This window comes from Rhodamnia argentea, chromosome 2, assembly GCF_020921035.1.
Source record: "Rhodamnia argentea isolate NSW1041297 chromosome 2, ASM2092103v1, whole genome shotgun sequence".
NCBI classification, from domain to species: Eukaryota; Viridiplantae; Streptophyta; class Magnoliopsida; order Myrtales; family Myrtaceae; genus Rhodamnia; species Rhodamnia argentea.
In genome coordinates, this window is record NC_063151.1 from 29,596,764 (window position 1) to 29,610,207 (window position 13,444).

General features: G+C 43.1%; 3 protein-coding genes across 8 annotated transcripts; 2 read left to right on the plus strand and 1 right to left on the minus strand.

Annotated features, from left to right (window-relative positions):
• Positions 1-384: 384 nt before the first annotated feature.
• On the plus strand, positions 385-7,136 carry LOC115738310 (ribonucleases P/MRP protein subunit POP1). Of its 6 annotated transcripts, none has more exons than XM_048273949.1 (11): positions 385-465; positions 1,427-1,856; positions 2,104-2,200; positions 2,441-2,548; positions 2,632-2,862; positions 3,314-3,432; positions 3,517-4,017; positions 4,611-4,719; positions 4,794-5,386; positions 6,035-6,202; positions 6,337-7,136. In XM_048273949.1, the coding sequence occupies exons 2-11, from the start codon at positions 1,432-1,434 to the stop codon at positions 6,533-6,535; spliced, it is 2,550 nt and encodes an 849-aa protein (XP_048129906.1). In that variant the 5' UTR covers positions 385-465; positions 1,427-1,431; the 3' UTR covers positions 6,536-7,136. The 6 variants fall into 6 exon arrangements, with proteins under 6 accessions (XP_048129906.1, XP_030526778.1, XP_048129907.1 ...); XM_030670918.2 differs by having other exon boundaries at positions 393-578; positions 1,430-1,856; XM_048273950.1 differs by having other exon boundaries at positions 393-533; positions 1,430-1,856.
• Positions 7,137-7,281: 145 nt separating this feature from the next.
• Positions 7,282-9,247, plus strand: LOC115735869 (ATP-dependent zinc metalloprotease FTSH 1, chloroplastic). The gene is given in 7 exon segments (XM_030667301.2): positions 7,282-7,583; positions 7,585-7,747; positions 8,058-8,235; positions 8,238-8,311; positions 8,313-8,371; positions 8,373-8,497; positions 8,978-9,247. Coding segments are annotated over 6 exon segments (813 nt in total). The 5' UTR covers positions 7,282-7,338; the 3' UTR covers positions 8,467-8,497; positions 8,978-9,247.
• A 241-nt stretch (positions 9,248-9,488) lies between these two features.
• On the minus strand, positions 9,489-13,307 carry LOC115738320 (protein ALTERED PHOSPHATE STARVATION RESPONSE 1-like). Its single transcript, XM_030670930.2, is given in 5 exon segments — positions 9,489-10,404; positions 10,556-10,779; positions 11,634-11,821; positions 12,066-12,926; positions 12,929-13,307. Coding segments are annotated over 5 exon segments (2,190 nt in total). The 5' UTR covers positions 13,107-13,307; the 3' UTR covers positions 9,489-9,665.
• Positions 13,308-13,444: the final 137 nt, after the last annotated feature.

Genomic DNA, 13,444 nt, shown 5'->3' on the forward strand with positions numbered 1-13,444 from the left:
AAAAACCTAATCTCGGTGGCTGCTCAAAGACATTTTCGTCATTTAATTTTTTTGATATTTTTTTTTCAAAAAATAAAAAAAGAAACTAAAACTTGAAAAAGAATGTCGGGCCACCACAAAATGCGGAGGAGTGCCTGAGTTTCTTCTTATTCTCCTTTTTAAGTTTTAGCTTCCTTTTGTTGGCCGATAAGGTCAGATTTTTGTTTTTGAAATTGATATAGCCAGATCTTTATTTGAAATAAGATATATTTTAGAATTTTATTGGAAAAAATAACGACGCTTTTAATTTTTATTTAAGGTTGAATTCACTTCAAATCATTATTTAAAAAAATAAAGTGCTCGAGTGGTTATTTGAAATTTTTCCCGAAATATAACCTCGCTTAGACCCTTTCGTCAGACTCACTTCCTAACCCCACCTCGCCGCACCTACGCCGCGCCAACTCGCCACCGCGCCTTCTTGAGCTCGAGGGCCATCTCTCTCTCTCTCGCCACCTCACCGTCGACTACGTCTGTCGCTGAATCTCAGGGAGCGCGTGTGTCTCCTTCTCTCTGCGTTTTCTCATACGTGCGATTGCTCCGTGCATGCCGCCTTTTCGCCTCTCTGTTTCGATCTTGTGGAGAGCATTGCACGTTCCATAGGTGTTGAGTCCAATCGGTTGTTAAGTTTTAGTTGCATTACTTTTTCACGGTAGTCTTTGCCCTCTGAAAGTCTTGATAACGTAATCATCGATGTGTGGGGGCGGACCCGGTGGTGCACTGCGCCTGCGGGGCACCGCCTTACTCCGCGGAGACGGACGGGCTGCCCTGCCTTGCGTCGGGCACGGGGCAATGGCAGGGCGGCGGTTTGCCCCGCCGGATGGGGCCGGGGAACGTGATACCCAGCCCGCCCCCGCCCTGTGCACTTCCCTGCTTGGCTCCCCTATGTCAGCATGCTTCAGTGCTGTTTCTTTGCAATTACTTTCACTTTGTCAATTCGAAGGGGCAGAATATGTATGATCACATTGCTTATTCCCCCGTTGCTCTCACCTGCAAACATCTATCTCAGGAGGATTTTTTATTTATTTTTTAATCTCTCTGGAGTGTGTAACAATGGTCAGAGTGCCGCAAATCTAGGCGCTGTTTTTTCCCTTTATATCGAGGTTATTGTTGTTAATTGCTAAATTGTTGAGTGGCCAACTGCTGTTGGCTATAGGAGGTTGTAGCGAGTCCGAAGTTGAGGTAACAATAGTTTTCGGAGAGATGTAATACGTCCTTTCCAACCGGCTGTAGTGTCTGGTGCTTTAAGTATGAGGATGATTTCTTCAGCATAAATAAGATTTGAGATATCATTTTTTTTTAGCACTGTTTAATTTTTACATCAATTGAAAGTTCAAATCCGAAACTATTTTGACGGGAATGAGTAACACTTCTCTGGTAATTCTGTGGGCAGTGATGGGCTCTGATGGAAGTAAAAGATCAATGGCTCCTCGGACTCTCAGTGTTAGAAAGTTTGCAGAATCTAGAGCTGCTGAAGTTGAGAATCTGCACTCCGTCGTAGCCGACAGATTAAGCAATAATTTTCGCTCTCGAAGGAATAAGAGGAGGAGAACCACTGCCCATGAAAACCAACTGGCCAACAGAAGGCATAGGCAGAAGCAAAAGGATTCTCAGGTGGCTGGTGCTGATCGCAATCCTGCAGCTCCAGGCAATGTTCCTCGACGTGTACGACGCAGAAATGAGCTGAAACAAAATCCCCAGAGTGGTTTCTGTACATCAGGGGATGGAACTAGGAGACTTAGAACTCATGTTTGGCATGCGAAGCGGTTTACTATGACCAAGTTGTGGGGCTTTTACCTTCCTCTCGGTTTGCAGGGCAGGTGATGAAGCTGTCTTTTTCATCACTATTATCATGATTGATACACTGTTTTTAACGGATTAGAGCAATTGACAGGCTATGTTAAGCTCGGTGTTTTTTCTCCCCTAGACGGTTTGGTCTACAGAAACTTGTCTTTTGCGCCCTTCCTAAACTGGTTTATTTATAGGTGTGACTGGAATTTGAATCCATAGAAAGACATATGCACCGAGACTTTTCAAGATATTTATTGTAAATTTTCTGTGCTGTAGAGGGAGGGGTTCAAGAGCTCTCTTGAAGTGGTATAAGCAAGGAGTAGTCATCCATGACGCTAGTTACCATTTTGATGTCCAGTTGGAGGGTCCTCAGGTGGCATCTTATATCTTTGAACTTGCATAATTGGTGTCATTATGTATATGTGAGCACATTTCTTGTTTATATTGTTACTTTTGTTAATTTATTTATATACGCCATATAAGATAGAGCTTTTTGCATTGAAGCTTTAGCAGCTTAAGCAAACTGATTATCTTTTTAGCTTACAACTGGACATTCTCCTCTTTTGTTCAGTAATATCATAATTAGACTCGTGATTACTTTCTATGGTTGCAGGATTCTTTGATTTCGGTGTTAGATAGAGTACTAGTTCCATCTCCGTCTGCTCATCCAATAGACATATCTCAGTCAATTCTTTCTGGTGTTACATATGGAAGGGCTATGGTAAATAAGTTCAATGGAATTCAAAGTAAACGAACAATGAATTTGGATCCAACAGTTGTAACTTATTAACTCGTGTCTTTCAGCTTCACCATGTTGGAACACCTCTTTCCAAGCCAATTGCTCCAGTTATTTATATGTGGAGATGTTTGGACCAGCATAATACTGGTAAAGGTCAGCAGGATTGCGCTGTAAATGGCGAAGGTGTGCCTGAGAATATCGATGGCTCTGTTCCATTTCGTCGGCTATGGGTCTGGGTACATGTATCAGCCTTTACTGAAGGATATGATGCTCTAAAGTGTGCATGTCAAAAGGAGGTATCACTTTCTTATAGTCCTTTCACTCAATTTATCAATGAAGTACATTAGGACTATGGAATTAGTGGTAGAAAAATTGTATCTCCACTTTTCAAAGAGTCAAAGTCAAAGCTCATAGGTCGTAGCAGTTTTCTGTTTCCAATTATTGCTGTGATTATTGGAATCCCTACCCTGCCCTCTACTGAAAGAAAAGAAGAATATCAAAAGGAATAATGTTTAAGAAACTCGGCTTTATATTTAGAGTGTTGCACTAACTAGTTAATCCTCTTGAGTGGACTTCCTGCTCATTCTGTTGAATCTATAATTGACGATGCCTTCCGGCTGACAAGGCCCTTTTCCCAATTTCAAAGATGATTATCAAATCACTAAAATATTGGGCTCCTAGCAAAGAATAGTGGCTGGTATGGCACTGATTCTCTTCATCTCCTTCATTTCCTTTCTTTCACTTCAGATGGATGAATTTGGTAGTTTGATCCATTGCTCTTCGCTCGAGGGTCATCTTACAAAGTTGGAAGTTATGGGATCAGGTGCTTTTAAGCTTCTTCGGAAGATTTTACATCCAATAAAAGAGTGAGTTATGAAAGAGCACGATAATTCCATTTTTTCCTAGTTGCTTATTTGAAGTAGGCTAAATGGTTCTGGTTGTTTGGGCAGTGTTTTAGAAAGGCCTTTTCAGTTGAAGAAGCATTCTTCTGTCGAGGCTAGTAAGGATGAAAAGAAGATGGAACGTGACTTGCTTCACAGTGAGGACGGTTTCCCTTCATGTGCAATTCTATCTCTTAATGTCAAGGATCCTCGGGAATACAAGGATGAAGAAACTGTTAGTGATTCAAAAATGATAGCTGTTAACACAGTTGACGAGGTTTTATCACATGTAACTGAAAAGCAGCCATCAATGACACAACCTTTTGCCAAAGGAGGAGGTTTATTCCTATTGTCACAGGCACATCATGATTTGTGGGATGTTTCTTCAGGAATAAGAACCCCAATTGAAGAGAATGTTCTTCACACGGAGAGGCACAAGAAGCGCATGGATTTCTTGTGCTTGGATAGTTTTAATTCCGGGATGACAAATTCTTTACATAGGTCGCAGTCTTCAAGATCCTGCCCTATAGTGCTTCTAAGAAATGGGAGCGCAGATGACCATCTTAAAGGGTAATTAAATTTATCTTTTGTTGCCATGAGATTCTTTACATGAAGGCTTCATTAGGTTTTTCTTTTGTTATATTTTCTTATCTCTTCTTTGAGGAATCTGGACATCTTTTGCTCACTTGAAAGTACGTCACGCCTATCTGGGCAGCTGTAATGTAAACTTTTATTCATCATTGGAGAGATTTTCTTGGAGAATTTATCTAACCTTTAAGTCTGAATTGGAAAAGTTCTTTACCTTGTGCTTGGCTTATCTGATAATCATCCAATGAAAGAAATTATTAATAATAGGTGCTGGAGCTGTTCTGTAGTTGCTTGTCATTTGCAACCTATTAGTCTTCTTTTTTCCTTTTATTTTATCCTCAGCAGTAATGGTTATTATTCACTCCTGATTATGGCTTTTGAATGTCAAGTAGTTTGCTGATTAGTCTATGCAATAACATAAGGTGGCAATGAGACAAGCCTCTGATCTGAATATCCAAGTTTAAGGACTACTGTGTGTGCGTGTGATGATTATTTGCCACTTCCATTTTTTTCCAACCCCATGTAGAACACACTACATATGAAAGATGAATTCATAATTGTCTTGTTCTTTTTAGATGGTCAATCATACTCCCTTTGAGTTGGGTCAAGGCCTTCTGGATTCCTTTTATTTCAAAGGGGGCTCATGCGATAGGTCTGAGGGAGAAGCACTGGATTGCAAACAATGTAAGTTCTGAAGCACGAAACATATGATCTACTATGGTTGGTTGTTAAAATTAGCATACAATTTCATTTGGCAGGCTTACATGCCCTACTTTCCATGGGATTTTCCTGATTGCAATGCGTATACATCCTTTATGGCAATCGAAGCTGTTGCTTCTCAATCAAAAGCAGATTGCCGTCCTCCTGCAGTCAGAGCTCTAAAAGGTCCCATTCCACCTCCGTGGAGTGCTATTTGCCCTTTTGACAAAGCATATACTGCTAGGCTAGATACTCTGATCTCAAGTGAAAGAAGCACAAGCAACAGCAGTTCTGCATCAAGCTTGACAAATAGTAGCTCAGGTGTGACGTCATCCAGACTTCAAGATCATTTGTGTGGTTTTAGGGGTTCTGTAGTCAGAACAAACAAGGAGCTGACCTGCTTCCTTAAAGATTATTACGGGGGTCATTCATTTTTATTTCCTTACAAAATGGTGAGCGATAGGAGTTTCTTGAAGGCTCCGAAGGCCAAGAGCAATGTTGGCGGATTGGCAAATGGGATCTCTCTAATCATGGCTCTTCGTGACTTATGTTTTCTAAGGGTGACACTGCATGCCTTAAAGGAAGGTTTCTTCGAAGAAGGAGCAATTGTATGTGCGCCTCGTTTCACCGATATATCATCAAGGGCTTCGAGGTCGTTACTTTCCTCAATTTTATGCTATCATTATATGTTGCTCTTTTAGCTTTCTAGAATTTTCTCTCATCATTATATGCTGTATCCATTCGGGTTGTTATTATCTCCTGATTTTTCTTTGGCCATGTTATCTATATGTTTCTAGAGAATATAAAATAGGAGGATATGATGTTTGACCAGTCCAATTTGATGGGTGCAAATACATCTCTCATGTTGTGAGTTTGGCTAAATTTTGAAATGCAGTTTTGAATTGCAAAGTCTATGGATTTAAATTTTGGTGCTTGGTGAATTATTTAGAAGTTCTCGACCCCAAAGCCTGCCTTTCACACCCACAGTCCAAAGCAGCACCTGCTTTCACTAAATCACTTTGAGAAGCCAAAGCTGCTATTCAAAATTCTCAAAAACTCACCCTTAAGAGGGTTTGATTTTTTCTTCGTGACGGATGAGGGAGGTGAAACATCAATAGAAGCATGCCTTTTTTATCATCATATCTCCTTAACCCAATGCTTGGACTTACTTTATTGGCTTTGTACTGTTCTAGCTTATTCATCTGAATGCTTCCACTTGCCATGCCGTTAATATGCCTTCTCGGATCTCTCTCTCTCTCTCTCTCGTATGCTTCAGATTAGTATGTTGCGCTTGATGCAGGCTTGAAAACAACAAAATTGGTCTACAAATGCCACAGTCAGCTGCAGCATCATACTTCAAAGAGGTTTGTCCTGGGGAATGGGAAATCCAAGTGCCAGAGGACCCAATTGCTAGGGAGAGTCACCGTTGGCCTATTGGATTTGTCACAACGGGATTCGTTCGGGGCAGGTTGGAGAACATCCTTTCGTGTACATCTATTCTCAATTTAATGCATAAAGATATTTCTGCGTATATACTGCACATGCTCCCAAACTGTTGTGATACTGCATGCAATAATTTTTTTTTTTTTTTTTGTTATTCAGCAAGAAGCTGACAGCAGAAGCTTTTTGTGAGGTAAACTATTTAGCTCATCTTAGAGAGGAGCAGTGGACAGAGATGCACGTGGAACGGAGGAAAAGGGAGATATATGTTCTAGTCAGGAATATGAGGTCTTCAGCATATAGACTTGCTCTAGCCACTATTGTTCTGGAACAGAAGGAAGATGATTTGGAATTCATGTAAGATGGCGGTATCCTGTTTTTACCTGATGACACTGGATAAGCTGGTAAGTGTAGGACAATTTTGAGTTTGCATTCAGTATATATGCAGCATCGATCTATGAGTTTTTGGAGTCTATTTCTTCTGAGGACAAGGAGCTAGCGATAGATACGAAAGCCTGGTTCTTTTGAGTTTCTCAGATACCTGCTTCTCCTGAGGTTTTCACAAAATTTCAAGAGGTGTCAAAGCTAAAGGATAATTTAAGAAGTGAGGAGAAAGCAGCAACAGTTTTGTTAGAGTGTGTCTACCTCTTTTTTGTTGGAACTTTTTTTTGGGTCTATCTTTTTTGTTATATTAAATAACCTATGACTGGGGAGTCATGGAAGAGGCAAAGAAAATGTAAATAATTTGAGGTTTTATTGAAGAGTGCCGAGAGAGCATCATTGGTACAGCTCCAGCGTCCCGAGGATTGTACAACCCCAGTTTAGGCTCTCAAATATTGCCTGAATCATTAGCTGATTAGGTTGTGCTCTATACTCATGGAGTTGACTCTCTTTCAACAGTGGGAACTCATGCCTCAGTTTTCGACGGTTCACTTCTGTTTGAAGGATGTTAGTTTTAATGTGAAAATAAGATTGGTTTGATGGAATAAAAACCGATGATCAGATTAATAAACCAAAAAAAAAAAAGAAGGGGGGAAAGTAAGAATGATTTACTTGAAGAGTAACATTTTTTGGGCACAAATGTTACATATGGATTCGCTCTCTGGGCTTGGTTAGGTCTCAGTGTGCTTGCTGCTCTGTGGACTGTCATATTGGGCTGCATGGATGCTCCCTTTCGGCAAGACCCTTTTGGTAAGGGCGGTGGCCGGTGAGGCCGGCATGCCGTTCTTCTCTTGTGCGGCATCCGAGTTCGTCGAGGTGTGTGTGGGCATTGGTGCTTCGAGAGTTGGGGACTTTTTTGAGAAGGAGAAGTCGAAAGCAACTTGCACTGCATTTATTGATGATATCAATGCGGTAAGGAGGCAGAGAGGAGCTGATCTTGGAGGAGGGAACGATAAGAAAGAGCAAACTATTGCCTGAGATGGATGGTTTTTGGGGGAATTCAGGTGTCATGGTATTGGCAGCTATGGACAGGCCAGATGTTCTCGATTCAACTTTGTTGAGACCTGGGAGGTTTGATCGGCAGGTTACCGTGGACAGGCCTGATGTTGCTGGAAGAGTGAAGATCTTTCAGGTTAGTTATATTGTTGCTTTATTTCGTTGGCATGTTTGTATGAGATACCATATCGATGTTGTTCTCGCTAAGTATTTTCAGGACTTGAAGGCAGGAATGTGAATTTTGAACTAAGCGAAGTCTTTTGGGTTTGAGTAACATGAATGTCGTTGACTTTTTATTTTGCTTTATTAGTGGAGTTGAAGTGCAAAGTTGAATAATTAGGTGAATCGGCTATAAACTTTTACCTAACACCTCTGGAATGCTAGGCGTGGTTCTGACCTCAGTTTACTATCTACCACTTTCCTGATTGAGCTCCCTTTCATGGCAGGTGCATTCTCAAGGTAAGTCACTTGCCAAGGGTGTTGACATTGAAAAGATTGCGAGAACTCCGGGATTTACTGGGGCTGACTTGCAGGATGAAGTTATTTGCTTCTTATGGTATACATGGCAACAACTTTTTCTTTGACCGGTTTTATACCTCCACGATAATGTAATTATGGATGTTGACTGTATGATGAAAATTATGCAGAGGCCAGGCACGCTTTAGTTTGTGCGCTGATGCCTGCATATGATTCTGTAGCCAAAGATATCCATCATCCCCTGTGGCGAAGCCGGAGGTCTTATCTTTTGCGCTTCAAGTGAAGAGACTTGAGTCTGGGCTATACAGAAGAAGCTATCTCGAGAGTCAGTTGGCCAGTGCACTCCAAGTGAAGTTGCCAGTTCTGGTGACTGGTTAGCAATTCTATTATGCAGGGTCGCTGAGAAGGTGATGGGTGGGTTTGGTTCAGCATTCCCAAGGGGCTTTCAGCTCTCAAAGCCCATTGGGAGAATGTTGAAACATTTGGTTCAGCTTTAAACCAACATTTGATCAAACGTTGGTCTTGGAAAAGCTGAAAGCCCAATGCTGGTAGGGACTAGTATTGGGCTTTCAGCATTTGGCCAAATGTTAAGAGATTTTTTTCCTTCCAAAACTAACCTCATCAATTCCCTATATTTTCGATTTTGCCTTCTTTTTTACTGTTTTATCTTCTTTGCCGGTCTTGCAATGGGTAATTTTTTTAATTAAAAAATAAAAAATTTGTACTCAAAGCCCATTTGGAATGTTATTTTTACCAAATATCATTCAACTCGGAGCTCATTTTCAAATGAGATTTTACAAAACGCAATTAGCATTTTTCTAAACTCCTTTAGGTTGAAGACATTTGTATTTCTCCAAAGCTCATTTCAAATGCTGAATCAAACCCACCCGATATATGGGACCAAGAATGTTACATCAGGAGCTTCCAATGACTTCCAATGACTTTATGCAAGTTTGTTGTGTGGCAAGGCAGATGGTTGAAAGGTTTGGCTTTAGCGAAAAGACTGGTCAAACAGCCATTGGTGGACGATTTTCTCTTGGTGAACCTGGTGGAAATCCCTCATTGAAGTAAATTCATTTTAGGTGCTTACCCAGTCATCTAGTATGAACAATTAGACTTTAACCCACCTGAATCGCGCTGAGACCTACAGTATTTCGCATCCTCCACAAGCTTGCTCAAATCCTTATAGACAGAGAAATTGTCTACGGAGAACAGTTCGCAGGCCTCTTCATTTATGGAAAAGCCAAAGCTGTATGTTAGCATAACTTTCTTTATAGGAGTTTGGAGGAAAAGAACAATCAGAATTTACGGTAAGTCCCTTATACCTGGTACACCTTGGTGACCACTTTATCAAATCTTCTGACCCAGATTAGAAACCATGGCATTCATGAAAGCATCACTTTCCCATATCACTTTGTATATTATTGAAGCATGAGCACCGTAAATGTTGCCCTTTGTGAGCTTTATTATGTCAGCGTAGCTAAAAAGCATGCAATAAGGATACATGTCATGGTCCTTTCCTCGAAAAAAAAAAAAAAACAGATCTTGAAATAGAGGGACATTGCAAGGCTTTATGATCAGAAACGTTTTGAGCTTTGTCGAGAATATGGGTATTCTTTGGCACGTGTGCATAGCTCTTCACATGCTCTCACTGAATCTGCTGACAAAATCTCCATGGCCTTGAAAATGTGCTTGAGACATGGCTGTACGCTACTCCCAGTTGTAACTTCACATCGAGCCCTTAGGGGTGCAGTAGAATCTTCCCGAAACTTCAATACCACGGATCGGTCCTTGGCTTGCATCTCCTTGTGAATCTTCTGCTCCTTCCTCTCTATTAGCTTAACCTTCCTCTCTATTTCCTTGTCTGCTGGGATTTTCTGCTGCAATGTCGCGTAGTGTTGCTCGCTGATCTTCTGGACGGTCGACAAAAGTTCTTTCATTGCGTCAACAACCTCCTTCTCACAGAGCCTTTCCAGAGACTGTGACCACTGGTTACAGATCACAAAAACCGGCGGCGCTCCAATTCTGCCGGGAGAGAAGGGGGCGACACCGTCGGTTGTCTGTTCTGGTTCGTGCGAAAGGCATCGCATGAGCCAGCTATTTAAAGCTCTGATGCAGCCCTTTTGGGCAGAGATCCAGTTGGAGAAGCATAAGGTCCAGTTCTGAATCTCGAGCTTGATCTGGACGAGCTCTTCAAGATGGTCCGCATCATTTTGATTGGGGGAGGATAAAATTGAGTCCAAGTTCTTTGCTTTCGCAACTGCTTTGTACTGACCCCTGTGGCACTCTTCCATAGACTTCCACATCTCCAACCATCTTTGAGACAAAAGATAGAACAAGAAACGTGAGCAGAAGTACATAAGAAGACACGTTTTTGGAGATTCCAGTCTAAGTTCTCAACTGACATTGACTTCATAAAACGAGTTTAAATATTTGTTAAGAAGCAAGAGAGTCGAGACATATATACCCATTAACGAGTTGGTGGATCCAGGGCCAGAGCTCATCGTCCCTGAGCTTGTTCGCCTTGACCGAGATCTTGTGAATGACGTGAATCGCGATCTGCAGCTTTGTGGACAATGCCCGGATCATGGCCCGAGTAGCCTCAATTTTGCCCGCTTCGGCGCCTTTGTTGGTCATGTGGCTTAGCTCCCTACACTTCCTCCCGTACATCACCCGCAACTTTTCCTCAGCCTGATAAGAAAAATAGGATGACATTGTGTAAATCTTCTGTTAATGAAGTAAGTACACAAGCAAAAACACCCCAAAGCCTCGTGACTTTCTAATCTTAACCCATCACAATAAATTATTCGGATAAAGTAAGAGCCAAGAGGGGAATCTAATTAAAAATTGATTAGCTGTGCAGAAGAATATGCGACTTTTTCTCGTTCAAGATTCTACCTAAGCACCTTTTAATTGGGTTTACTTTAGACCTAATACAAAACGGGAACTAAACTAGCCAGCTCGACCTTGGAGTCAACCCATTTTTCGAGCTTAGTATGTCACGACTGTCGAGGACAACTGAAGCATAACAACATATATCGCACTCGGCCTAACAACATATTCCATATGCTTTTTATCCGGGTTCATCCTCTCCACGTGCAAAACTCGAACTCCCTTTTATGGTAAAAAGATTGATTCAATGCGAATTTCAATCGAGAACACAATTGACCAGGCCGATTCTAGTCGGTTCTCATCAATTGACCTAGGAAGTGAGATTCGATTCACATTCATCCCCTAGCATCTTAATCTAGACCCACCTAAATTCCAAATGTGAAACTGGAGGAAACATCAAAATCCTCTCGTCATACTAGTTTTTGCTGAAACTTAATACCTAACAACGGTTGGGCTGGAGACCCATGTAGAGTAAATATGCATGGCCGAAGTAATACAAAAGTGAAACTTCCATAAGCATGACAAAAAGGAAAAGCTAAGAAAAGCGAAAGGGAAAAATAAAATGGCAAAAGCGAAAGCGAGATTCAATTCAAAAGCAACTCCACTCAGCACACTCCCACAAGAATACAAAAGGTGGATACCCTCAAACTGACCTTGACTTCATTGTAGAGCTTCTTCTCCCACATGCACAGCTTCTTCAAGGTGCCCGAGAAATTCCCCGGCGAGCCCACCACCGCATCCCGGCCTCGGTCCCCATCCCCTTTTGCAGATGCGCCCTCTGCTTTTGCAGCGAGGCTTGTTCGCGACGTGGGTATCGCATGCAAAGTCGTCTTGCTCGAAACTGTCATTAAGGCAATTTCGTTAAGTAGGGTTCGGCCCTTTGCTGATGGGAGAGACAGAATCAATAAAGATGTGATTTGTACATTTAAGCGGAATCGTACGTAGCGCAGTTGATGATTAAGTTGATTTAGCGGGATGTGTTTACACACTCTATTCGCTCGGAATGCCGTTAATAGTCTCTTTTTTCTCACAAAAGCGTGAGAAAGTAAGTAAGACTCCTTTGATTTTCAGTTCGCAGATATTACCTTGGTAGACGCCATTTTTGTGGTGGTAACGAAACTTTGCGAGGTCGAGTAATCTCGAGACCTTGTCGCCGGACTCCGAAGCCGCCTTAAAGAGGGATTCGACTTCTTCGACGATCTCGGACACGTCCCTTCCACTTCCGCCGTCTTTCGGCTCAGCTGAATAACTGCACTTCTCTTTGGGTCCAACTTTCTCCGACACCGAAACTGAAGGCGCTTTAACGTAGTAATTACTCTTGACGGGCTCCCTCTGTCCTGTTTCCACTCCCTCAACAGTACGTCCATGACCTCCATGAGTAGTTTCCTTCAGAACTTTGCTCTCTTCCTTCGCTCTGTTGTGACGAGCAACAGGCACTGCGTATCCGTCGTACCCGTCGAAGAAATTCAGAATGTCCCACGTCGAGTCGCTTGGTGGCGGAGGAGGAGGAGGAGGAGGAGGGGGCGGCGCATTCGACGCCGACTGGCCATCGTGTTGCGAAGAAGGATAATAAAAGATCTGACTGGTCTCGTTATGGTCGTTGTAATGATCGTAAACAGGGAGAGTGTGAGTAATGGATCGAGCAGGTTGATTCTTCATGTAACTGATCGACACGAATCTCTCGAAGAACGGATTCAACGACTCGGGATTGTAATAATCCTCGTGCTCGTCGACGACGACGCGGGCGTCGCTCGCCGAAAGAGAAGCCGTCGAGCTCGCCACGTTGTTAGCGTTGTCATCATTGTCGTCGCCTTCGGAGTCGTCGAAGTGGATGTGAGAGCCAGACGAGGAGGTCGAGCCGGAGGAGGAGGAGGGGGAGTGACCGGGCGGTGCGGCGGCGACCTGAGCGGGCGGCTTCTTCGAGGGCCTCCCGCCGTCGGTTCGAGGGGGCTCCGATCGGAGAGGCGGCGGAGAGCGGCGCCGAACGAGCGGAGGGAGTGGAGGTAGGCCACGTGGGCGTCGGCGAGGGCGTAGCTACGGTGGAGCGCGTCCTCGAGGAGGTCGGTGCGGTCGCGGCAGAGGGAGACGGCGGGCAGGCGGTCGAGCTTGGAGCTGCTGCATCCCATGAGCGCAGCCACGTATCCCGCTCGGAACGCCAACAGCGAGGCTTGGTTTCCCGGAACCGCACGCCGGAGAGGTCGATCGGAGAAAGGTTTTTCTCTGCTCCGGCTTTAGGGCTTTTAGATAGCGGCGAAAGTGAGAAGGACGAGGGACGGACAGACAAGACGGAGAGGAAGATGCGGAAGGATGGATGGAGGGTTTTATTGCGTTCTTTTTTTGTAGTGATGCGACATTGGGTTTTGAGGGCTTTTAATTTAATCCCGAAACTGGGAAGTGATATTTTATTGGGCTTTGCTCGCATTATAATATTTGAACCACTATTATGGTGAGCAACAAATTTTTG

Coding starts and splice junctions, on each gene's coding strand:
- LOC115738310 (XM_048273948.1), top strand. CDS start 1,396: ATGAGTAACACTTCTCTGGTAATTCTGTGGGCAGTGATGGGCTCTGAT. Junction 2,201..2,440: donor TCCAGTTGGAGGGTCCTCAG/GTGGCATCTTAT, acceptor CTATGGTTGCAG/GATTCTTTGATTTCGGTGTT. Junction 6,203..6,336: donor ACGGGATTCGTTCGGGGCAG/GTTGGAGAACAT, acceptor TTTGTTATTCAG/CAAGAAGCTGACAGCAGAAG.